General features: G+C 45.0%; 1 protein-coding gene across 1 annotated transcript in view; it reads right to left on the bottom strand.

The window, feature by feature from the left end:
• Positions 1-23,840, bottom strand: part of RHOJ (ras homolog family member J) — a 72,974-nt gene that overhangs the window by 11,542 nt on the left and 37,592 nt on the right. Inside the window, exon 2 of the mRNA XM_045202071.3 lies at positions 7,482-7,540. Coding sequence (XP_045058006.1) covers positions 7,482-7,540 — 59 coding nt within the window. The remainder of the gene's footprint in view (positions 1-7,481; positions 7,541-23,840) is intronic.

Below are 23,840 nucleotides of genomic sequence, written 5' to 3'. Positions count from 1 at the left end.
GCCTGAGGAGTTTGAGAACAAGGTGATGCCCTGTTAGCCAACCGCTTGCCTTTACCCTCTCTCCTACTCTGGGACCAAGTAAACTGGAATCTCTGGAGAGTGGGCTTGCGTATCTGGGCTTTCTCACTTCGTTGGCCTGGAGCTGAGAACCACTGACTTACATCGTCATCATCATCTTCACCACCAACCGAAGATATATCAAGGGTTTATTCCTAAGGGCCAGGCCTTGTTTCAAGCACTTAAATGCACTATCCTGTTGAATCCTCACCACTGGAAAGATGGTACCACAATATCCACATTTCATAGAAGAAGAAGTTAAGCTTAACAGAGAGGTTTGGTAATGGGTAAATATCACAGAACTATTCAATATCAGGATGGGGTAATTAGCCTGAATCCAACTCTAGCTCTTCATTGTGACCACACTATTTTCTTCAGAATTTAAAGTGGCAGGTTAAGCATTTTCTTGAATATTCAGTTATTCATGAATCTTAATACAGACTCATGCTTTTACGTAGGGATCTAAGAAATTTAAAGACGCCTGAGGTATACGATCTATTTCATAGTCTGCATCTATCAGAAACTACCACCAGATGGCAGCAGACACCGTATATTTAAAATATCAAAGCCAAAACACAAAACAATTGGGGAGAATGTCACAGCTAGATGATGTACTCAATAGGAGCATATAACTGGTCGTTTGAAAGGATCATGTTTATTTGATTGTTTCCGCAGAAGCTATGACAGGAGTCCCTCCAGCGGAGTGACTTTGGAGTGGGTCCTTTCTCGGGCCTATCCTGCTCTGACTTCTGATCTCTCTGCTGTGGAAACCTTAGTCTTGCTGGGCTATTCCACTGGAAAAGACTTACTGTATTAATTGCCTTGTCTAGCACTGTTAAGAATGTGTTATGGATTATACAAGGCGAATAAGAATTGGAAAGCCAGTTGAGGGAAGGGAATGAAAATAAGGGAAACAATTCAATATGTGGAAGGGAGATGGGTGAAGATTTTCTCGTTCTTTGTTAGCTCTCTGATAATAGAATAATGTAGAGTATTTGTTTGACTGAATTGGAAAAATACAGTTTCAGGGTTGGAGGAGGTCTTACAGATCAGTTAGTGCAGTGGCTCAAGAAAGTATGGCCCCTGACCGGCAGCACTGGAATCGATTGGGAGCTCGGCAGGCACGTCCACTCCCAGGCCCCACCTGGCCCTCCTGAAGCTGAGGCTCTGGCGGAGGGGGCCTGCACCATCTGCGTCTCAACATGCCTTCCAGGTGACTCTGTTGCAGCTCAAGTTTCAGAACCATAGGTTATTGAGCTTCCCTTTCACCTCAGCCAATTTTATAGTTTAAGAAACTAAAGTCTAGACAGACTAAGCGATTGCATTGGGACTACTGAGCAAACATACCTTTAAAGAAGCCTCATACCTGGGCCAGCTGGGCTCCTTTCAGCCCCCATTTGCCACTGGCTGCAGCTGTGAAATGTGGCAGGGGCTTGAGGGTTAATAACAGGAAGCATCCCCTGAGGGCTCAGAGCTGGGCAGTGGGAGCTTGAGGGATCTGTGCCAGTTGATAACTTAAGCGACTTGTGTGTGTGTGTGTGTGTGTGTGTGTGTGCGATGGAGCACTTTTTGAGCCTAGGTTGGAGGCTGAGAGAGGGAAAAGGGCTGTGAGGAGTGGATAAATAGTATAGCTTGTATTTGAAACCGAGAGTGGAAGACCAGTGCTTGAGTGCTTCTTGAAGAGACAATGTTTTAATCTAAAAGAACAACTCAAATGGGGCTTTGTGGGGGGTGCAGTTAAAGTGGACAAAGAGGCTGGGGTGAGAGTAGGGGTGGGGAAGTGAGGGGGTGGGTAAGGAAGGATTTGGGGCAAGGTAGGCTTTGACTACTTCCCACCCAACTTCACCCCAAAGGCAGGAGAGTGTTTGGTTTGAAGGCAAATCTGCTGTTCTGGGGTGACTGTGGGAAAATTTCAGGCCCAGCTTCAGCATCAAATGCACAGGTGAAGTGTGACACCGTGAGACCAGCCCTTCTCAGACTTTATGTACATTTGGACCCCCTGGGATCTTGTTAAAGTGCGGATCCTTCTTCAGCAGCAGGTCTGGGACGAAGCCCAAGAGTTGGCATTTCACACGGTTTCCGGCCGTGCTGACACTGCTGGTCCAGGGACCTCACTCTGAGCGGCCAGGACAGTTGCTCTGTGTACTCCTCCCCCTCCCCCTGCCCCTTATCCCTCATACCCACAGTTAAGTGGAAACAGAATTGCTCTCAAGTCTTCTTGGGTTTAGTGACATTTATCCCGGATTTTCAGCACGCCTCACTTTCATGTTGTCCCATAAGTACACTCCTATCTGTCAGGCTTGGTCTGGAAAGTCTGGGCAACGGACCTAGGGCGGCAGTGCAGCACAGCGCCTACGAGCATGGGCGAGGGAGGCGCGTTCTCCAGGTTCCAATCTCAGCGCTGCCTGTGACTAATGTGTGATCCTGAATAAGTTCTCTCTGCCTCAGTTTCCTTACCCATAAAATGAGGTTGATAATAGTGCTGACCTCATAGGACTCTTTATGAGCATAAAACGTGTCAAATTTGTAGACCTTTTAGAACAGAGTCTGGAATATAGTAAGCTCTGTAGTGGTCAAGAGCCCATCCTCTCTCTGTCCTGTGTCAACAAGAGCTGCTGTGTCCCAGTCCTCGTTGGGTATCAGGGCTGAAACTGAACCGAACTTTCTCTAAACTGAGTAGTAATGAGACCCACATGTTTACATGCTCTGGCTGAATCTCTGATAATGTCCCTACAGATTCATTTTTCTTAATTTGGGGACAAGTAAGACGGTGTCCTAAGGTTACCTTTACCAATAACTTGTTGTGTGGGCAAATTGCTTCCTAACCCCTGATTTGCACGTTTCCAAAACCACATTAAGAGGCATGTGAGCAAGAAAGGGTGAGTTGCTCATTGAGGAAAAACACGTGTTTTGAGGTTTTAGGCAAACTTTCCATAGAGGATTGATGCCAGGTTCTGTGCTCCAGATGGCCTCACTGGGTGAGCCAATAGCAAAGGGGAAGCCTGGTACCCTTCCAAGTGGACCCTGGGTTGCCAGTAATGCACCCCAGATGCACTTGCCCCACTGCCTGTCTCTTCAGTACACTGGGGGCAAGGGGCCTCAGAAATCAGGGCCAGTGACGACACGGTGTGCAGCCCTGGCTGAGGGGAGCAGCCGATGGCCTTCCTGATCCCACGCTCCGACGGTCACTGGTGACGGCTAAGCTGCTGTGGGCTGTGGTTTCTCAGTGACAGTTACCATTGTGTGTTTCCCCTATGGGGCTTGTGTGCAGAGGACTCAGGGGATTACCCTGCTGAGAAACCAGGCCCCTGACACCAAAAGATTCTTGTTCCTCCCTGGCAGGGCCACTAACTACCACTTTTGCAAATGTTGCCTTTGAGATATGTCCATCCTGGAGTTTGGCCCAAGAGGCCACAATTTGAGCAGGGCTTTGCCCACGCTGCTCACGGATGCCAGGGTCCAGTCAGAGAAGGATGCAAGATGTCTTAGTACCACGGCTGGCTCCAACTCTAGATATTGGGCAGGGGGTGGGAGGGTGCTGGGCTCAGAGCCGTGACCTGGGAAAGACCCCTCTCCTAGTTTGGCACTCCTCCCCTGGCGAATGCCCAGGCTCTGCTCCAGCATCCCCACCCCAGCATCCTGCTCTCACTTGGTCTCCCATGACGCACTCTAAACAAACTGGCCTGTGAGCACGTCATGGAAAAGTCAGCTCTTGGACTCCTTGTAGCTGAGCCAAAGCTCTGAACTCTAGAGATCCCTTTGAGAGAGACTTTCAGTAATGTGCTCCAAGGGACATGTGCCGAACAGGATGAGCTGGCAAGATGTAAAGAGATCTGGCTTACAGGCCTGGCCTCATTGCCTCCCCAGTGTGAGCTGAGGGCTAGTAAGCAGAGCCACCTGAGAAAAAGCCCTCACTTCATTGCCTAACCTAATGTTTGGAATTCTACCTAACAGATGAACTAGAGTTCTGTAGACTTTGTCTTTGAAGGACTTCACTCCAAGTTCAAATATTAGTGTGTTCCGGAGTTTTGGGGAGAGAGCAAAGTGTCATAGCTGCTGCCATGTGCTGCCAGTATGTGCATGTGACTTCGGTGACTTCGTTATAAACTGTCTTCAGCAAATGCTTGGCTGACTTGCGAAGGCTGGGGGCGGGTCTCCGACGGGGCCAGTGAGGTGTGCAGTTGTGTCCAAGGCTGACGAGGGGTGGCCAAGCAGTGGGGACCTGGTCAAATGATTTTGTTCAGGGGTAACTTGGAGGGTAGAAATAATGAGTTCCTATCACTTTACCTCTCAGAACACTTGTGCTTCTTGAGGTTGGTTTCATCAACTCTGACCCACAGTTGGCTCAAGACAAAGGAGAGAGACACTGCTCCTTGGTTTATTCATGAAAGAAAGTCTAATGATTCACAGCAATATGGAACTCTGTAGCAGGGTTCAAAGACTTATTTTCCTTTTTCCTTTTTTGCAGGGGCAATCAAGTTTGAGATTACCTCTTTCTTATTAGTAACTCTGGCCAAATAAGTATTTTTGAGTTAGTTACAGATGTTCCTTAGCTATGTGACTATAGCAACATTACCAGAGTATAACTGAGGAGGGTGGACTATTCTACCTGAGGCAGGGAATGGAAATTTTGAGACAAGGCTTCTAAATTAAATTTGTTACGGAGTCTTACTGGCAGAGTCATAGAACCATGGGAATCAACTCAGGTAATAGTTATTTCCACCACCTTTGAATGTTAGGAGCTGTGCTTCAAGCACCAAAAACTTCGAGAGTACTGCTTCTCAAATTTTAATGTGCATAGAGTCACCTGGGGATCTTTTAAAATAAATTTTAGAATTTAGTAGGTGGGGCCTGAGATCTGCATTTCTAATAAGATCCCTGGTGACGTCAATGCTGCTGGTCATTGGCCCAGACTTTGAGTGACAAGCTTCTAGAACGGTGGTTCTCAAAGCATGGTGTACAGACCAGCAGCAGAATCACCAGGAAACCTGTTAGAACTGGAAATTCTTGGACCCCACCTATAGAATAAGGAACTCTGGGGCTGGGCCCAGTGACTGGTTTTTTTTTTTTTTTTTTAATTTTTTTATTTTTATAAGGCCTCCAGGTGATTCTGATGCCTGTTCAAATTTGAGAACCACTGGTCTGCAAAATGAACTACTTGTCATCCTTTAGTGTAACAAATTCTGACATTTAATAATCCTTTACTGCTGAAAGGTCTCCCTTAGGTCCAGCCTCAAGTCATTTTGCTTAATTTCTCCATTTCTTTTAGGCTTTCTTGGAGTTCATCTTTTAAATGTCCTAATCACAGAATCTGAGGCCTAGAAGAAACTGTAGGACATGTTCCAATTCCTTTTCCTCATGTTTTATGGCCCCGTGCAAACCTTGTCTACCTCTGAGCCTTCAAGGTAGCTTCTGGGAAGGATTAAAGTGAGAATGAAGTTGAAGAAATACCTAGAACCCATTTGTTATTGTATTTTATCACCCCTGTCCCCTTTGTCAGAGGACTGGGTCATTAAAGACGTTCTTTCACTGCCTTAGAGTTTCAACTCCTATACTAGTGTTATTTAAAATTATTTTCTATAAAGGACAGAGCAGTAGGAAAGAAAAATTAAACTATACTAGAGCTTTTAAACCATTTTATTGAATTTGAAATTAAATAGAGGCCTGGGGATGTTGTCCTGGGGGCAATTAATGCACAGGAGCTAACAACCGCCACAGATTGCTGTAGGAGCAGGGAGAGCCGATGGGCCTGAGGGGCACAGAGAATGTTTTAGAAGACAAGGGGAACAAAGAGAGTCAGGCAGTAATTCTTGCCATATTAAACTGTTCAAACTGGATTTATTATCTGTAAAATCTTACTGTTGGGGAGAAGGATGTAAACTCCTCTGCCTTTAAGGCTGTGAGTCCCTGATGAAGGGGACAGCCCAATGGTTATGTGATTGAGTTAGGCAACTCCAGCCCAAAGAGCAGTATTCTCCTAGTGCTGAAATGCTTTCTGGCGGAGGAGTAGCTAAGTGTGAGCTGCCCCGAGACCCTTGTACTTAGTTCAAAGGAACCAAACCAATTTTCTGGGCATCTGGGAGCATCCTTTCTTAGTTGTGTGTCTTGGTAATGATGTGAGTGAGCTCCCCAGGTCCAGAGAGGAGCTGGCCCCAACAGTCATCTGCTGATGAGGGGAAACTGGATGCTCTTAGGAGCCTTGGGTCTCATGCTAGATTTTCCAATTTCCCCACTGTGTAGACCTGCCCAACACCAGCCTTTGACGGTCCACAGATATTTCTATAGTGGTCCTTGCAAATGCATACAGAGATCCCAAAGAAAATGTCACTTACTATTTTTTTCTAGAATGGAGATTTCAAGTTGAGCAAAAAGACATATCTCCAGATAACTGTGAAAAAAAGGCCTAGACGAATGTGTAACTATAAATAACAATGACTAGGAAACTCACAGTGGGAAAGAACATGGTCAGACATTCACTCCAAAGGACTTAAGATGCAAAACTAAACAACCCGCTGATTTTGACCTAAATAAGTAAGCCAAGACATAAGGTAACACAAGGTCTATCAAAGAAATTGGCCTACAGTGATCGATTGCTTAACCACTTCCCCTGCAACCCATGAACTTACAATGTTAGAAACTCTTCACAATGGCATGTAGGGTATGAGGAAGGAAAAATAAAGTGGCATTTTCATTCAAGTAGAGCGTGTGCTAACTGATTAAGTGTTCAAGGTTCTAGTTCATTGCCTTACACTATTGGTTGGCCTGGTTTTCCAGCTTGAAGAAACATATCTGACACAGTGAGAATATTTCAAAAATCTTAGAGAATTTAGAGATAACCTCTAGCCATTTGGAGGTTGACCTTCACTTTTGGAAAACATCTAGTTCTGGATTTTCTTCCTCCCAACACTTATTCCTTCTTCCTCCTACCACCCAGCTCCCCACCCCCTACCTCTTTCTGGACCTTTGCACAGTTCATGAGACAATTCAAAGAAAGGTGGGCAAACAATATTACAAGAAAAAAATGGGTGAAACTCATATTTGTGAAATAGACTCAGTAATCCTAGATCTGGAGTTGACATGGGTAGGAAGAGTCTAGAACGGAGAGTCGTGGCCAAATATATTATTTTGGTTATTGTCAGTCATCAATCAATGAATGAATCATTATTTGCCTATCAACACCTTGAATCATGTAATGGTTTAATTCTTTGTAATTATAAATATTTTTATGATATTAAGAATGTGCTTTGGTTGTCATTTGGGTAGACAATGATCAGAAGAAGTAATCTCCATTGAATATCTATTTATTCAATATCTACTCAGATATTGAATGATATCTGAATGATCAGAAGAAGTAATATCTATGAATGAATCAAGATAATGAAAATGAATCACGATAATAATAAATGAAGGTAATGAAAACGTACCTGTCCCGCGGTGTCATACAGTCCAAGCAGGTGTTGCTTGCCTCCCACTGTCACGGTAACTAGAGGAGGAGAGGAGAGGAGAGGAGAGCCCATAAATACAAGCTGCGATCAGGAGCCCTGACGTTTCTGCAGGCCAACATTTCCCTGGACAGCGAGGATAAGCATATGCCCCATCCATGTGTATTCTGAACCAAGGTGGCAGCATGATTTCCAAATGAAAGACAACCTTGGGCTTTCATTTGGAAATCAGTGACAGTAGACGAGCTAAGCCAAGTCCAAATTTCTCAAATGAGATGAATATTACTGGAGCTGCTAAGGCTCTCTGTAGGCTGCTCATTGATCCTTGTTAGCCCTAAAATATCAAGCTCATGAAGGAAAAGAATGCTGAACTTATTCTTGGTTAGGTTCTCTTCTCCTTTCCTTTGGTTTGAGTCACCTTTCAAGACACAGAGTTGTGTAAACAATTTCTCTGTTAGAAATCTCCATTTATATCGGTCTTTGAAATGTTAATAACCCCCCCCAAAAAGAATATTAACCCACATGCATATTTTATAACCTATAAGGCAAAGCAAATAATGAAATGAGATGGAATTCATATTTATTTTAATAAGTTCTTTTTAAATTGAGTATTCCTGTGCTTTAGCTCAACTGATTCATTGCAATGTTGAACCTTAGTTGAAGGAGGACATTGCTGTACAGGTTCAGGTTCACATGCTTGAAGGGTGTATATGGAATGAAAAGTGGAGAGTCTGACTTACAAAGCAGGCTTACTGCTTTGTGAAGCAATTGTATCCAAAAGTGGGACTTGATAGAGGGATGCCAACCGCTCTGTACATGTCTGGAAAGGAAATAAACTCTCAATTTGAAACTAAACTCAGATTGAACAGATTGAATGCAAGATTAATACAATTCTCTTGGTGAGTGGAAAGATCAAATTTAAATTTCAAAAAAAAAATCACTTTTTGGAAAAGAGAAGTAAAATAATAAAGGCGAATGTGTGATTTTTCTTAGTTTATTGGAAACTGTAAATGCAATGTAAAGCTGATTTTTAAAAAATTGACTTTATTGGGGTGACATTGGTTAATAAAATTATATAGGTTTCAGGTGTACAATTCTATAATACATCATCTGTATATTGTATTGTGTGTTCACCATCCCAGGTCAAGTCAGATTTTCGATGCTTCCTACTATTAGCTGTGCAGGAAATGAAAGATAAACTAAATAAGCAACCCTTCAAAGCCGTATTTCCAACACATGCCAGCCAAATTCTCTAGTCTGCAGCTCGGAGTTGCCGATTTGGGACTGATTTTACTTTTGTTTTCAGGTTCCTGGGCTGCATGTATGCAAAGTACTTCTTAATGGCTCATTCTTTGCAAAGCATTTGTTTAAAAGCATTGCCTCCACAGACACTGGGAACAATGTTTCTGTTTACTCAGATCAACGTGTGTTCAGCTTAATAACATGGTTGTAGCCATTCAGATGACCTTTAAATTTGTATTTTAAAGTGTTCACGTGAACCCAGCTCCATCCAACCTTAGGGACAACGCTGACAGAAGAGGGGATTTTAAGTATTTTTACTTCCTTTCAAATATCAGGCTAGCAATGGAAATGAAGCTGAGACCACGCTGCCTGGACCTCTCCATCCTATTCTATTTTCCTCTTCCTACATACTTTTGCTTAAAAGTCCAGCCAGATGTTCCTGACATCGGCCTAAATTAAAAAAAAGTTTTTATTTTATTGTATTTTTTCCCCTGCCTAAATTGGTTTAGTGACCAATTCACTGCCTAGTTAAGGATCTGGAAGAAGGGGAAGAAATCCAGCACATGGAATTTTCTGCCTGGGGCGAGCTGGGCCTCCTGTTCTGGAGACCCCCTCCGACTGTGCCTCCACACACAGGCCCAGAGCCATCCGTGGCGTGAGCACCAGAAGCTGAGTCACCCTCGGGGCTCCACTGGGTACTGCAAGTATTCCTCAGCAATGGCTCTGACCTTTGTCACTGGAGCCCTGAAGCTCCTGTGTGAACTTTCTCAGAGAACAACCATTGCCTCCCGCCTGCTCGTCCTCAGGATGCACCCTTTCTCTCTTGGTAGATTTTGACTGCAAGAGCCGTACCAGGCCCGAGGCCAGCACCAGCCTGGGAAGGGTGGGCTATGGGCTGAGAGCCTTCTTTCCTCTCTGGCCTTCCTTTCCTCCAGGGTTTGTGGAGCTCCTGGACAGCTCAGGATTTGGGAGTAGCAAGACTCCTGCCCCGAGGCATGGAGAGGAGTGGTTTATTGGCAAGGTCTGGGTGTGATGTAGCAAATTCCAACCCAGGGAAATGCGGAGGGGCGTGGGAGCTCGCAGTGGGGTAGTACTGTGCGTGCGTATGTGTGTGTGTCTTGCGCGTGCGTGCTGGGGGGACCTGGGAACACCGGAGGGGCACGGCTCCATGTGCGCACAGGAGCTGCTGGCGCGTGGTCAGGGAAGGCAGTTCCTGGCCGTACCTGAGCTGAGTCCCCGGGATGGCCTGGAGTTACCCAAGGTGTGTTGGAAGAAGGGATAAGGGTGCCCCAGGAGCTCTGTGGGTTGCGCTGGGGTAGGTGGTGCAGGAGAGGTGGACATGCAGGCTCGGCACACTAATTTAGACTTGACTTTGAAGGTTTTGTTTAGCAACAGAAGTCCCGAATTCTCCTTCTTCCCGAAGAAAGCGAAAGAGAAGGAATTAAAATAATTTCCGTGGGTTATGGCAAATGGTGACAGGAGGGAGGGTGACATGTTGGGGTGGAAGCGCTGTGACTTTCAGCTTTGCTGCACAGTGGCTGTGTGCGGTCAGCTCAGCTGGAGGAATCCAAAGCAGGGGACCAGAGCCTGTGGCCCTGCCTCTGGAAATCACTCCCCCCACCCTAAAAGCTAATGTTGTCTTATTTAGTTTTTCTTTTCCTTTATGTTTATTGTTGACACTATTACAGATGTCCCCATTTCCCCACCCCCCCTCTTTTGGCCTCCACCCATACCTTACACCCCCTTCCCTCTGGCCCTTACTACACTGTTGTCTGTGGCTGTGAGTTATGCGTATGTGTTCTTTGGCTAATCCCTTCACCTTTCTTCTCTCATCTCTGCCCTTTTATTTTCCCATTTCATCGGAAAGAAGATAAGTGGATCACTCAGTTGATGCTAGAGAACCTCTAGGGAGAGCCAGAGACAGATCCAATCGTTAATCACAGATTGTGGGTTGTCCAAATGGCTTTGTGAGTCCCCTTATCTTGGACTAGCAGTGGATGCTTATTGTTGCCAACAGGCTGCAGTGTCCTCTGAGGCCTCTCAGTTTGGAAGTGAATCAGCCGCAACAGCACAGAAGGCAGGTGGGCCCTAAAATGCTAATGGCAAATGTAGCGAGGTTGAAAGAGCAGGATTTAAGTCAGATGGTTCTGCTTTACAATCCTATCTGCTATTCACCTTCTGAGTGACCTTGGGAAAGTCACCTGGCATCTCTGAGCCTCTGTTAAAGTGAGGATAATATTATGTAACAAAGTGAATACTTGTGGGGAGGCAATTAAAGAGAAAATGCCTGGCACACAGTCTGGCCCATAGTGGGTGCCGAACAATTGTTATTTTGCCTCCTTCAACAAATGCTTATTGAACTTCCTTTAAAGACCAGTCTGTCTCGCTCTCCACTGTATACCCCGTGCACATTAACTGGCACATAGTGGGATCTTAATATTTGTGAATTACTGGTCACTTTCTACCCTAAAGATAGTTATTTAGTTCTTTGTATTCTATCGCCCACTGGACAGGAAGACCCTGAGCACAGAATTTTTATACCCAATGTCTCACATAGTACACAGCCCAGATCCTGGCGGACGTAGTAGATACTGGGTACACAGCACAGAAACGGAGCACCAGGGGCAACTCAGGCAGAGGAGAGGCCTCCAAAATGGGCAGACCAGCAGCGTGAAGCTCCCTGGCCAGACACGAACTGCTGGGAAGTGCCTGCAGCCAGCGAATCTGCCTGGCAGCCAGTGGCCAGGCTAAAGTCCCAGATCACCTTCTATTCTCAGAGCAATTATTAGAGTTGTTTTCTGAGTTTAGAGAGGTTTTAAAGAGAGTGGCTGATGGCTCAGATAGTTCTCTCCATAAAGTGTGGAAAGTTGTCAGTGACCTGTTAAGTACGTACAATGAAGGCCTTCGTGCCAAATCCTTTAAACTCTTTGCTTCCTGGGCTTCTTCTTCGTGTAGACTGAAGTGACTCATTTTGTGAGCTGAAGTGAAATCTAAGTCATGGGTTTGGTCTCTTGGAGGTCAGTTAGTTTCACCCAGAGAAGAAGTGCCCCAGGCAGGAAGACCTGAGCTTGCTCCCCTCAGCACTTCAGCCACCTCGCACAACTGTGTGTCTTTTGCAAACCTGGATGAGGATGTGTTGATCATCCCCTGTACACCCGCTCAGCCCACCAGTCCGGCCCATCAGCAGCACTAGGAGCCTGGTTCCAAGTCCCTTCCTTAATGGGTGGTGGGCTGGCCCTCGCAGCTACCAAGAATGTCTTTTGAAATCGATGTTACAGATATATGATGAATCACAAGAACGCGCATGGTGAAAACGTCAGGCCAGTTAGGAGGAAGCCTCCACATGCCCTTCTGTTCCCAGCACATAAGACAGCTGTGTGCATCACTTATGTCGAGTGTATTCTCTTTGGCTGGTAGGATGAAGCAGACCTGACTAGGTGTGTGGGTGCAGTACCATAAAGGTGCTACTTTGGAGGAAGAAACACTAGATTATAGATATAGCATGAAATGGAATTTTAAGAAAGTAACATGGCTCTCATGTAAATATAGGATGAGGGTATATCAAAGATTTACTCACTCAGTAATGAGAGACCTAGTAAGCTCATAAATCTTGTTCAAAGAGCATTTTGAGGAAGTGGGCCTATATAAAGGGGTGACCCCAAAACACCGGAATTACCTTTCAGAGGGCAGGCCCCTTGTAGTACAGACGACCCTGCTAAGTAAGTGTTGTAGGAGCCCTTCTGTATCTGTATCAGCTGGTGTGGTTGTGAGAGGCTGCATTCGGCTTCTGTGAATTTTTTTTGAAGACTCCCTTAACACGTTTGCCCATTTCATGATGGCTGATCTAGGGGGCTTCAAGAAATGGGGCACTTAGATGGAAATCCACAATCCTGACCCCCAACATACTTGCTGACTAGACATCTTCAGCAGCATCCACTGACCTCGTTTGTTTCCCCCCCTCTCTGAACTGACCCTCATCCCCTGCTCTTCCTCCTTTCTAGAAGATCTTGTCTGGGACAGTGACTCGCCTAGCTCCAGTGCCCACCCTTTGGGGCAGCCTGTATGTGTGTGACCATGCAAACACACATGTACGTTTTATAAGGAACCAACCCAAAATAAGTCAAACACAGTCTGAAACTAGACATAAACAATACATTTCCGTAAACATGAATGGTGGTGAACTCCTTCCTGGTGTGCTTTCATCCTTCGCATGTATGCAATCCCCTTAACATGGCTTAAAACCCTTCTCACTCGTCTGCACAGCTCGCCTCAGCCTGCTGTTTCCCTTCTCTGCAAAGGACCCTTCTTGTTTCCTCTGTGTGTGTGTGAGTAAAATAAGTGCTGCTTGGGGAAGTCTCTTACTTGATGTGCTGGCATGAGGTCCTGTTTCTGTAGAGCAAAGACTGAGGAGGAAAATCCAGTGGGCTTCCTGAAAACCTGATAGGACTCTGGGCTGAGGGCTTGCTTTTGTGAGGTCTGCATATTCTTCCTACAGTAACGAGAGTCCATATCAACAGGCTAACATGAACCTTCCCTCCCTGTTCATGTTCTTTGCTCTGCTAGGTATGCCTGTGTGACAGGGCATTTGGCTTGTAGTTGTTCCACGTTGTAACTGCCCTGGATTTTAAGGTGGGAGAGCTGTTTGGAGCCCTTGACTTGCTGTGGAAGAACTCTAGGACCTTGAGACAGCCACAGCTCCCTATGTCTCAATTTTTATTTTTAACTGGCAAAGTGCAGTTTATTTGAGGATCGGAGGAGGCCATGAATGTGAAAATTTTGTACAACAATGCTTACCCAAATGCAAGGTGGCATCACTGAGCGAATGGCTTCTTACATAACAACACTTTTGGGAACAGAGCTTCCTGGAGTGAAGTTGCACTGGATCTAGGTGTGGGGTGGCTGTTCAGGAAATATCTTTCCTTGCCAGTACTTGTTTGGTGATGGAAGAGGATCAGGAAGGCGGGTGAAAGAAGGAGAAGGGGGACTTGGAAATGACTGGGGGTGGGGCCACACCAAAGACAGAGCCTTGATTCCATGACATCCACATCCTGGCATTTCAGAGTCTTGCTTGGCCTTACTCACCCTTCCTCCCTCAACATTCATCTGGTCTCTGCATCCTGCCCATTCTACCTGCTAAGTATCTCTAGAATCAAACTCCTCTTTACCATCCTTGTAGCCATCTCAATGCAGCCCCTCACGCCAACCTTGTTCATTGCAAAAGGCTCCAAATCCACCTTCTGTTCACCGGGCCCCATCTTCTGTGCTGCTTTGTCCTCGCGGCCACCAGTCCACACAGCCATGGCTCCTAATCATCTGCAGCATACAATTCAAATGCCTTCCAAGAGTGTATGAAATCTGTGTAATCTGGCTCCTGGTTTACCTTTCTAGATCTCTTTTTTTTACTGTCCTACAATCCAGACCGATTGCAGTCTTTTATACTCATGATGCCTTTGCTTAAGCTGTTCACTCTGGAATTCTGGAAAAGAAATTCTAGAATACTTTCCCTACCCTTGTCAGCCTGGAAAACTCCCATAACCTGGAAAACTCACTTCCATACTCCTCTTTGATGCCCGCCAAATACCTTAAGCCTCTTTTCCATGCTTACTTGCCCATTGGGTCATAAAGTGCTGTGTGGTATTTATTCTCATGTCCCAGCATCTAGAATGGGCCTGGCATGTAGCTCCATAGATACTGGTCAAGTGGCTGCACAGCGCACTAAACTCCAGCGCCACTGGAGGTTTTCTTGGAGGCATCTGCTTTCTCAAGATTAGTCTTTGGCCTTTTCCAAAAGGTCACCATGAGGTTTTCTGGACACTAAGTGGCAGGATGGAGTCACCAGCAATGCCGTCCTGCACTACAGCTGGCCTGCCTGTTCTCAGGGGGTGCCGTGGAAATGTGGTTCCACTTTTCCAGGCAACTTTCCCCAGCTATAGGGCTGCTGGGCTCCAGGCCAGTGGGGCAGGGCCACTGCCAAGGTGTCGTCCTGAGGCTCACTGTGGCCGCACAAGTGATAGTAGTCAGGCTCCCTGGTGGTAGCCACAGAGTCCAGGGGAGCTGTCCTTTACTTAAGACGTGGGAAAGAAGTGACTGAATTATAAATAGCGCCTGAACATGGAGGCTTGTGGTCTGCAAACTAGAGCATACTTTTGCAGGATCCCCTGTATAAAGAAATACTTAAAAAAATGTCAGCTCCTTTAGTTATATTCACATATTACTAGAGACTCACAAAGTCAAGCTGCTGTTGAGGTATGGTGAAATAAGTAAATATGTTTCATTTTATCCTGGACTTTGACTTGGCGATCTAAATGTTTTGTAGCAGCCACCGGGGGAGTGAGTTAAAAACACAGATTCCCTGGTTTCACACCCTACCCCTAAGATTCTGAGGAAATAGGTCAGGGGTGGGGCGCCGAAGTCTGCATTTTTATCACACTCTCCAGGTGAGTGATTCAGACCTGAACCTCAGTTTCTTCATCCTTAACGTGAGAATAAAAACTCAATTACTTTATAGTATCCAATCCACTGTAGACAGGTTTTGCGAACCATAGGTGAAGTAATATAAAGGAAAAGACTTAAAATTTATAAAACCTTACACAGACACTTTTGGTCGTATCTGCCAGGCGGTATGAAACCAGGCGGTGTGTTTGTAACAGCACCCCCGTCCCTGTCTGGAGGTAGTCACAGAGGAAATTCAGACACTGAGGTGACTGGAACAGTGGAACAGTGTGTTCCTATCAAGAGTTTTCGAAGAATTATTAGGCTCATAAAAATTCTATCAAGAACCAGCTATAACTAGTTAGAAAATATGATGGGAAATATGATTTTCACTACAACGACAAACACTATAATGTGTCTAGTAATGTGCGAGACCTTTACGAGAAACCGCGCAGGAAGCACTTTGCTGAGATCATAAAAGAAGACAGATGGGAAGCAACCCATGGTCTTGGGTCGGAAGCTCTGCATTGTAAAGGTGTTGTACCTCCCCAGTTTAGTAAGTGTAAAGTAATTCCAGTGGGAGTTTTGAGTAGGGAACATGACAGAGGGATTATCTTTGATACATAAGGGTGCTTTTTAGTCAGTAAGGGAAATAATTTTCAAAAGAAAATAAAGAATTAGGCAACTTAGAAGTAAAAGGCCAATGAATACTAGAGTAAAAAACAAATCCAAATTGGACAAGATGCAATCTTTGGCCTACCCAACCGATGAAAACCATGACATCCAGTGCTGGTGAGCATGTGACGAAGCAGCCTTCACGCACCACTGCAGGAAGTGTAGGTGGGCTCACGTTTGCTGGCAAAGCGCTAGGCAGTATGGATCAAACGCCGAAACGTGCATCTATCTCTGACTCAGCAAGCCTGCTTCTGCAGTGTATTCCCAGGAATAGTCATGCAGGGGCACACCAACGTATGCACGTAAAGGCTGTTCATCAGGTGTGTATGATAGCTAACAGGTGGGAACAACCTAAGTGTTTAATAATTGGGGATTGGTCCTCATCAGTTATGGAGCAATCTTACTATGTAACTTTTTAAAGAATATGGATGAAAGTGGTAGAATATTGAGGATATCATGCTAGATAGTAGAGATAAAATTCTACATTGCATAGGTAAAAATATTTATAGAAAATGCTTTTAATTTTTTTCCATACTTTGTTACCATGAACATGTAAATCAGAAAAAAGACATTTGGGTGCCCAACAATTGTGGTATGTTCTTCTTATTACTGTTATATACAGATTGGACTCAAGGTCATCAAAGTTGTCTCCCGGCACTTCAATTCGACCATGGCTCCTTGGTTCACTCTCCGATTTTGCCTTGGGTTTGCCCAGATTTGTTTTAGGCGGTGGGACAAGCATCTAGTTTTAGGAGTAGGGCCGCGCGATGAATCGGTCTGCTGCAGTGGAGTTTTATCAACTGTGCATGGCAGAGCAGCTTATCTTTTTCAGAGAATTATGATGAACCAACCACTCATGTTTTACCTATACTTGCTTTTCAAAGGTACCAAGGAAATATTGTGCATTTGAAGATGCTAGGATCTGTCAAAACATATTCACTGTAAACCGACAGAAGCATCTGAGCTGTAAAGACAACAGCAGTAAATTCGTTCTAAAGAGAGCCCTTTCTTGACAGTGTCTAGGCCTCGCAAAATGAACTAGCCAAGTGAATATTTAGAGTGTGTGTTTCTGCTCTCAATGACTTATTTTCCCAAGTATTGTGAGATTATTTGGAGAACACGAGGCGATTTTTCTGTTTTCTGCATGGTTGTTGTCCTAGATTGTATTTACTTGTCTGTCTTGTTGCCCCTCAGGATCCTAGGATTTTCTGTACTTGTGGGTTTTTCTCCTTTATTTCACTTATCTTAGTCTGATATCCCTAGCCGGAATGGGTGTTCTTTTCAGTTATTATTATTATTATTATTTTTTACTTCTTAACAAGTGTCAAGAAATATTATCTGCTGGTTAATTATGTTTAAAGAAAGATGTACATATAACAGTTTGAGATAACACCGTCCTTGGATTTTTTTCTGCGGTGAATATCTGGAAGCCCATTTTGTAACTTTATTAAGTATTTTCTCAGAATTTTGGATAGGGTAACATCTACCATTGTTATGCCCTTGTTCACATATTTTTCCCAATTGTGTTTCCTCAAACAGCTAAAAATAAAAGTGTAATTTTGGGATGCTTATTAGCAATGTAAGTTCGTGGCTAGCCAGTCCTGTTAAGGAGAGCCAGTAAAGGGATGTGCTGAGTATTGGCTCCCGGCAGAACTCGTGGTACACATGGCCACTCAAAGCTAGAAGGCCTTCTGCTGCGCTTGGCACCTGGGGTCAACCGGGGCAACAGATTAGCAACCTGGGGCTTTGAATTCTTATTCTTTTTTTTTTGCTGATGCTTTTCCATTAGGTTTTAGGTGAAGTACAATTAATCTAGTAGAGTTTCTGTTGATTTTCAAAGATTTGAAAAATTTAACAGGTAAGTGGGGCACCATGTGGTATGGTCTTAGTGTGATTTCACATTCAAGGACATACCACACTAACGACCCAAAGTCCTTATAAACCATTCTGGCTTTAAGTGAAAGATTAAGACACCAAAGGGGAATTCAAATCATAGACCATAACACTACTTCTTACTATCATCTTCTCAGTATTTTTCATAGCCTAGTCCAGCCTCGAAGCTTTGCCCCTACCCTCCATTCTTCACCACTGTAACTATACCTCCTGTAAATATTTTAGTCTTTTTTCTGCCAACATAAGAAAGTCCAGTGTTTGGCTGTCTCTCTCCTTTAGGGCTTTGGAAGAGAGCGAAGCTTAGCAGTGAAAGGTGCTTTCTCTCTTCAGCAGAAGTGGGGAGGATTTGGGGGAAGGGAAGGGTCATAGACATTTATAATTTAATACCCTTTTGTGTGTCTTGGACACATTTATAATGCAGGTAATTATAGGTCAAGGGGTCATTTGTCAAATTCTCTTAGGATACTTAGCATCATGTCTTTGTCCTGGAAACTATAGATACTCAGCAGTTTATACTACCACATTGTCAAGGACACTCTGGGTCCTTGGGACTGCAGTCCCTGCTAGACCAGAAGGTTAAAGGCTCAAGAGTAGAAAGGGGAATTAGAGACAAGATGATGGTCCTCTTGCATCATCACTAATTGGTCAGAAGAAAGATGAGATTGTACCAGCGGGAGCCATGTGGACGTAGGATGCAGACTGCATGCGTGGAGGCCTGTGGAATCATCTTTACTAGATCAGTGCCACCCTTGTGAAGTCAGGCATTTGGGACCTTGTGTGGCAGTGGAGCTGTAGCAGAGGTCTGTTCGGTGGTTTTGCCAGTAACTACAGAGAAATTGTAATATCAAAGAGGAGAAAAAGAAGGCAGATTTGCTGGAGACAAGGAGTTGTGGTAGGAGTGAGAAAGAAGATGGAGACGAACGAAGGGACTTGGGGAGGGGTGGATGCTCTAATTGGAACCAATCTTTGGAAGCTCAGTGTGGGCTGCACTCCAAGGCAGACTCCAGGAGCTGATTTAGTCTAGATATCTAGGCTATTTGGGTTACCTTAGGAGCTTCCATGATATCTCTAGGGTTGCCCTGAACTGGCCTTGTCACCCAGGTTGCTTCTGACCTGTGGCCTCTCTGTACTTCCCTTATTCTTGACCTGTGGTCCTCCAAAGGGAGAACCCAACCTGTTCTGAAGGGTTATGAAAGTCTTGGTTTGAGCTGGCTGTGGCAGGAAGAGTGATTGGGCTGGGGCTTGGCTCTTTAGTGAGCAGCTGTCAGGGACTGGGACTGGGTGATAGAGACTCTTGTCATTTCTGTCCAGCCTGTTCTTTTCTGTGTGTAATTACAGGCTGCTGAGCCCTGTCCTCCATGAGGGCCCTGGTAAAGGAGAAATGGTAGACCGAGGATGCTGCAGAAGACTGCAGTGTTGGCGTGGTGAGGAAGGTTGCACCAATATGTCTATAACCTTTACTGCAACTTGGGTGACCCCCCTTGTGATGCTGGTGCCTCTCCCTCCCCTCCCATCATGAATTTCTACTAAGGGCTGTGATAGTTAATCCTACATGTCAACTTGACTGGGCTGGGGTGTCTAGATATTTGGTCCGACATTATTTTGGGTGTCTCTGTGTGGATGTTTTTGGTTGACAGTAACATTTCAATCAGTAGACTATAGCAGATTTCCCTCCATAATGTGGGTGGGCTTCATCCAATTAGTTGAAGGCCTAACTAGGAAAAAGAAAACCCTGACCTTCCTGGGAGTAACAGGGAATTCTCCAGTAGACTGCTTTTGAACTTGGTCAGTGCTGTCGACTCTCCTGGGTCTTGAGCCTGCTGATGCACACCGCAGCTTTGGACCTTCTGGCCTCCATAATCATGTGAGCCAATTCCTTAGAGTAAAAGTCTCTTCCTCTATACTTGTATATTCACATCCTATTAGTTCTGTGTTTTTGAAGAACCTTGACTAATTCAAGGGCTAAACGCACAATCTGATCTACAGGCTCTTGGTTAGAGACAAGTGTCTAGCACAGTGCTTGGCCCACTATAGGGATTCAATAAATAAAAGGGTAGTCACAGAGTTTGTTAGGTGAGACCTGGTGCCAGCGCCAACTGATGTGTTGTGTGGTGAGTGAAGGACACAGAAATGAGCTATCAAAGCATGAGGCTGATGAATTAAGGTGCTAAGATGATTTTCAAATGCCTCGCTCACCAATGACACAGACCACAGACCATGGTAGAAGAGGCATCCCTTAATGAAGTCAAGGCAAGAGCCACTTCTTCAGGCACCAGGAAATGTGTCTCCAATACAGAGATAGAAGAGATAGCCCATGAAGCGGTGGCCCTTCAGTTGAATGTGACATGGGAGAGGACAGGCCTGGAGGAGCAGTTTTCAGCCCCTGCCACCATTAGAAGATACACTGGAATCCCAAGGATGATGGGGAGAGATGGGGAGTTGGGCCTGGGTGGTGTTGGTGGTTCTTATTAGGTAGAGTGCAGACTCTGAATCAGTTGGTCTGGGTGGGGCTTGAGAATCTACATTTCTCATAAGCTTCTAGGTGGTGCCCTTGCTGCTGGTCTGTAGGCCACACTTATGGGACAAGGCTCTCATCTGTCTTTAAATGTGGCTTCTTTGAGCCCATCAGGTGGTTGACAGATAGGAAGTATAATCTGCTAAAGAAGTGCGGGAAGGAGCAGAGTCTGGACAGCAGCAGCAGGACTCACTCTCCTCTGCCCACTCCCCGGTCTTCAGAAATTAAGAGGGTGGGCGGGTCATCTCCGTGTAAGTCCTGCAAAGAGCCCAAGGCTTCTGCTCTCAGGGGGCCTCTGAGAGGGCTGCCAGTTTCCTCAGTGGAGGTTTCAGGCCTGGAAGGAACTTGGGCCAAAAAAAGGGACTGCAAAATGATGAAATTATAAACAAAGTAATTTTGAGGCCCGGAAAATGTTGTCTCACTCCCCTGGGTCATTGCTGAGGGGAAATTGACCTCAAAATGTGAGAGAGTGAGGCAAGGGCGGGAGGCAAGCAATTTGGGCAAATGAGACCATAAAAAGGGCTGATTTTCTCAGTCATTTATTTCAATATTTCAGTAAATTGTACCCAGCAGCTTGGAGCATAATAAAAACTAATGTGCTTTCTTCTGTATGGGGATTTCTGAGTATCTTTTTGAAGTTCTGTGACCTAATTTATGAAAGTGTGCTCCTGGACCTTAGGAAGTGTTTGCTCTTGCTGGTCTGTCAGGCCTCCGTAAGGGCCTGCGTGGTGGGCATGGTGGACATGGTGGACTTTACCAGGAGCAGCTGGTAGAGTCAGATTAGTTCATGTTCTCGGGCAAACTCTCCTCATCCCAATGCCTCCTCCCTGGCACTGTAATTGGTATCCTTCTCTCCTTTTCTTCCTGATCAAAATCTATCTTCTTTGCTTTTCCACACACACCAAAGTTCTGTAAATGATTAATAACGGACTAGACTGTGAATTCCTTACATGAAAAGACAAACTTCTAAGGCCCAGCATAATGTGTTGAAAATAATGGGTATTCAGTGAACGGGTATTTGTTGAATGAATGGATAGCTTTAGGTGTGACCACCCTCAAAGAGGGTATACATTTGAAAGAGGGTCATGCCAAACTGCTACAGCTCTCAGTGGGATCTCAGCAGCTGGTAGGCTGGCGGGGAGTTGGTGGAGACCTGCAGCTTTCTCAGCACTCAGGAAATCACAGCGGGAGATCCTGGTGGTACGTTCTGGTATGGATGCCAGGAGATGCGATTGTTGAACTGAAAGTGATCAGTTCTGGAAAACAAGGAAAGCTATTGAGCCCATGGCCTGGGCTCACTCCAGGACAGACAGTGATGGAGTCTTTGCCTAATTCCCTGCACTGACAATTGACACAACACTGATTCAGTTTTGAGTGACAAAAGCAGCCATAGAGGGTGTCAATTTCAGGGCCTACAGGGTAGGGAAGAGCAGCCCAAGCCCTTGACCCTAACCACTGCCGGGGACTGACTGGCTGCATCACCACTCTCAGCACCATGCTGCTGGGAGGACTGTGGGGAACGGTGCAAGAGCTGTGGTCTCTGCTTTCAAATCTGACTTCCCAGAGAAGCAACAGAGAGAAAAAGAGAAAAGCACACCTGCTAGTTACATTTCAGTTAAATATAAACTTAAATTAAAATTAGTGAGAATAAATGAACATCAGCTATACCTCTTCAGACAAATCTAGTTTCTAGTTTTCCTTTTTTTTTTTTTAAATCATCAAATTGGCTGACCCTTGAGTGAGGGATTAGCAAAAAGTTTTCTCTTAAACTTTGGTCCGAGGGTCAGGTCTTCTGCCTCTCTGCAACGTATGGCATTAGGAACTAGTTGTTTTTGTTATATGACCCCAGGAAGAGTGAGAAGGGGGTAGCCCATCACTAAGTGCTGACCCATGTCAAAATAGAAATGGCTGGAGGAAAGCAGAGATTGGTAGGCAAGACGGGGTCTTTTCAGTGGTCTAAACCAGTGAAAAGAAATACTAAAGGAATGATTTAAAATATCTAAAACCTGTGTGCTTTTGAAGTACAGTTGACCCTTGAACAGTGGTGGGGGTTAGGGGCGCCAGTCCACTTATACTTGAAAACCTGTGTGTAACTTTTGCTCTGCAGTCAACCCTTCTTACCCAGGGATTCACAGTTGGGAATCTGTGCTTGGGTGTGTGAAAATACTGCTTTCCATCTGGGGTTGGCTGAATCTGTGGATGCAAAACCCATGGATTTGGAGGGCAAAGTGTATTTATTGAAAAAAAATCTGCCTATAAGTGGACCCACACAGTTCAAACTCATGTTGTTCAAGGGTCAGCTGCCTTTAGGTGAGTGTACCTTTAGAAAGAAGATGAGGGGATTAAGAATTGGCATTTGCATGCCCTGGCTGATGTGGTTTAGTGGATTGAGCACTGGCCTATGAACCAAAAGGTTGCCAGTTTGATTCCCAGTCAGGGCACATGCCTGGGTTCGGGTCCAAGTTCCCGCTTGGAGGTGTGAGAGAGGCAATTGATCAATGATTCTCCCCCTCTCTTTCTCCCTCCCTCCTCCTCTCTATAAAAATAAATAAAATTTTTTAAAAAAGAGAGAAAAAATTGGCATTTGCAGGCAAACTGCAGCTGAATGCTCATGATTAATAAAAAAAATGTATCTATTGACTATCCCTTTGCATGACATTACCCTGGATTCTGAAGGGCTTTCACGTTGAGAATTATAGAGGCCTAGACCTTTTGGTCAAGAGTAAGGAAAGGCAAGTGGAATAAACAATATGTATATATAAATCAGAGTGAGGGCCAGGGCTAGAAAAATTGTCTAACAGTCCAGCCAAGTGCTTATTAAACAATTATAGGGAATTTCCTAATTTCTCTGTCAAACATTACCTCTTTACATACTGGTCTTAAGAAATGTTTCCTATCCCATCCTCATGTATTTCTTCTGGTGCTGCTGCATTTCTGGGGAAGGGAGAGGAGGTGTGAAGGGCAGGTGGGAAGTGCTAGGAGTGTGTGTGTGGTGTGCAGTGGGCAGGGAGGGTTTGGGGGACCACAGAGAGGGTGGTGAGTTCCAGGCAGGAGGAAGAGCAAAAGAGCTTCTTTCATCAAAGCTGCATGCTAGACGGCTGTTGGTTAGGAAGCAGTGATATTTTTCTTAGAGTTCAAAGAAGCTTTCGAAGTATCCCCGGACTACGATTCCAAGGTGAAAAAGTATTTTCTGTCATGTCTTTGGACTGAACTGTTGGGATACATGAATTGGCTTGAGTGGATTGGTACCAGACTGGGAATGGTTCTTCAATATGGTTTTAAACACGTCCCCAATTCATACTTTGGTATTCCACAGGCACCTAATTATTTAATGCAGCGATTTTCAACCAGTGTGCCAAAGCACACTGGAGTGCTATGAGAATTTTTAAAACGTGCAATACCTGACTATTTAGTCAGGGGCACTGACCTCTTTTCCCTTAGACTGTCAAATAAAAAAATGACAACAGCCAACACAACAATAATATATTTTGGGGGGTGCTGCAGAACTTTAGTAATTAGTTTATGTGTGCCATGAGGTAAACAAGGTTGACAATTGCTGATTTAGTGTAACACCGGTGGGTAGA

The sequence above is a fragment of the Desmodus rotundus genome, chromosome 7 (genome assembly GCF_022682495.2).
Source record: "Desmodus rotundus isolate HL8 chromosome 7, HLdesRot8A.1, whole genome shotgun sequence".
Classification (NCBI taxonomy): domain Eukaryota; kingdom Metazoa; phylum Chordata; class Mammalia; order Chiroptera; family Phyllostomidae; genus Desmodus; species Desmodus rotundus.
This window is presented reverse-complemented; position numbering and strand designations above follow the sequence as displayed.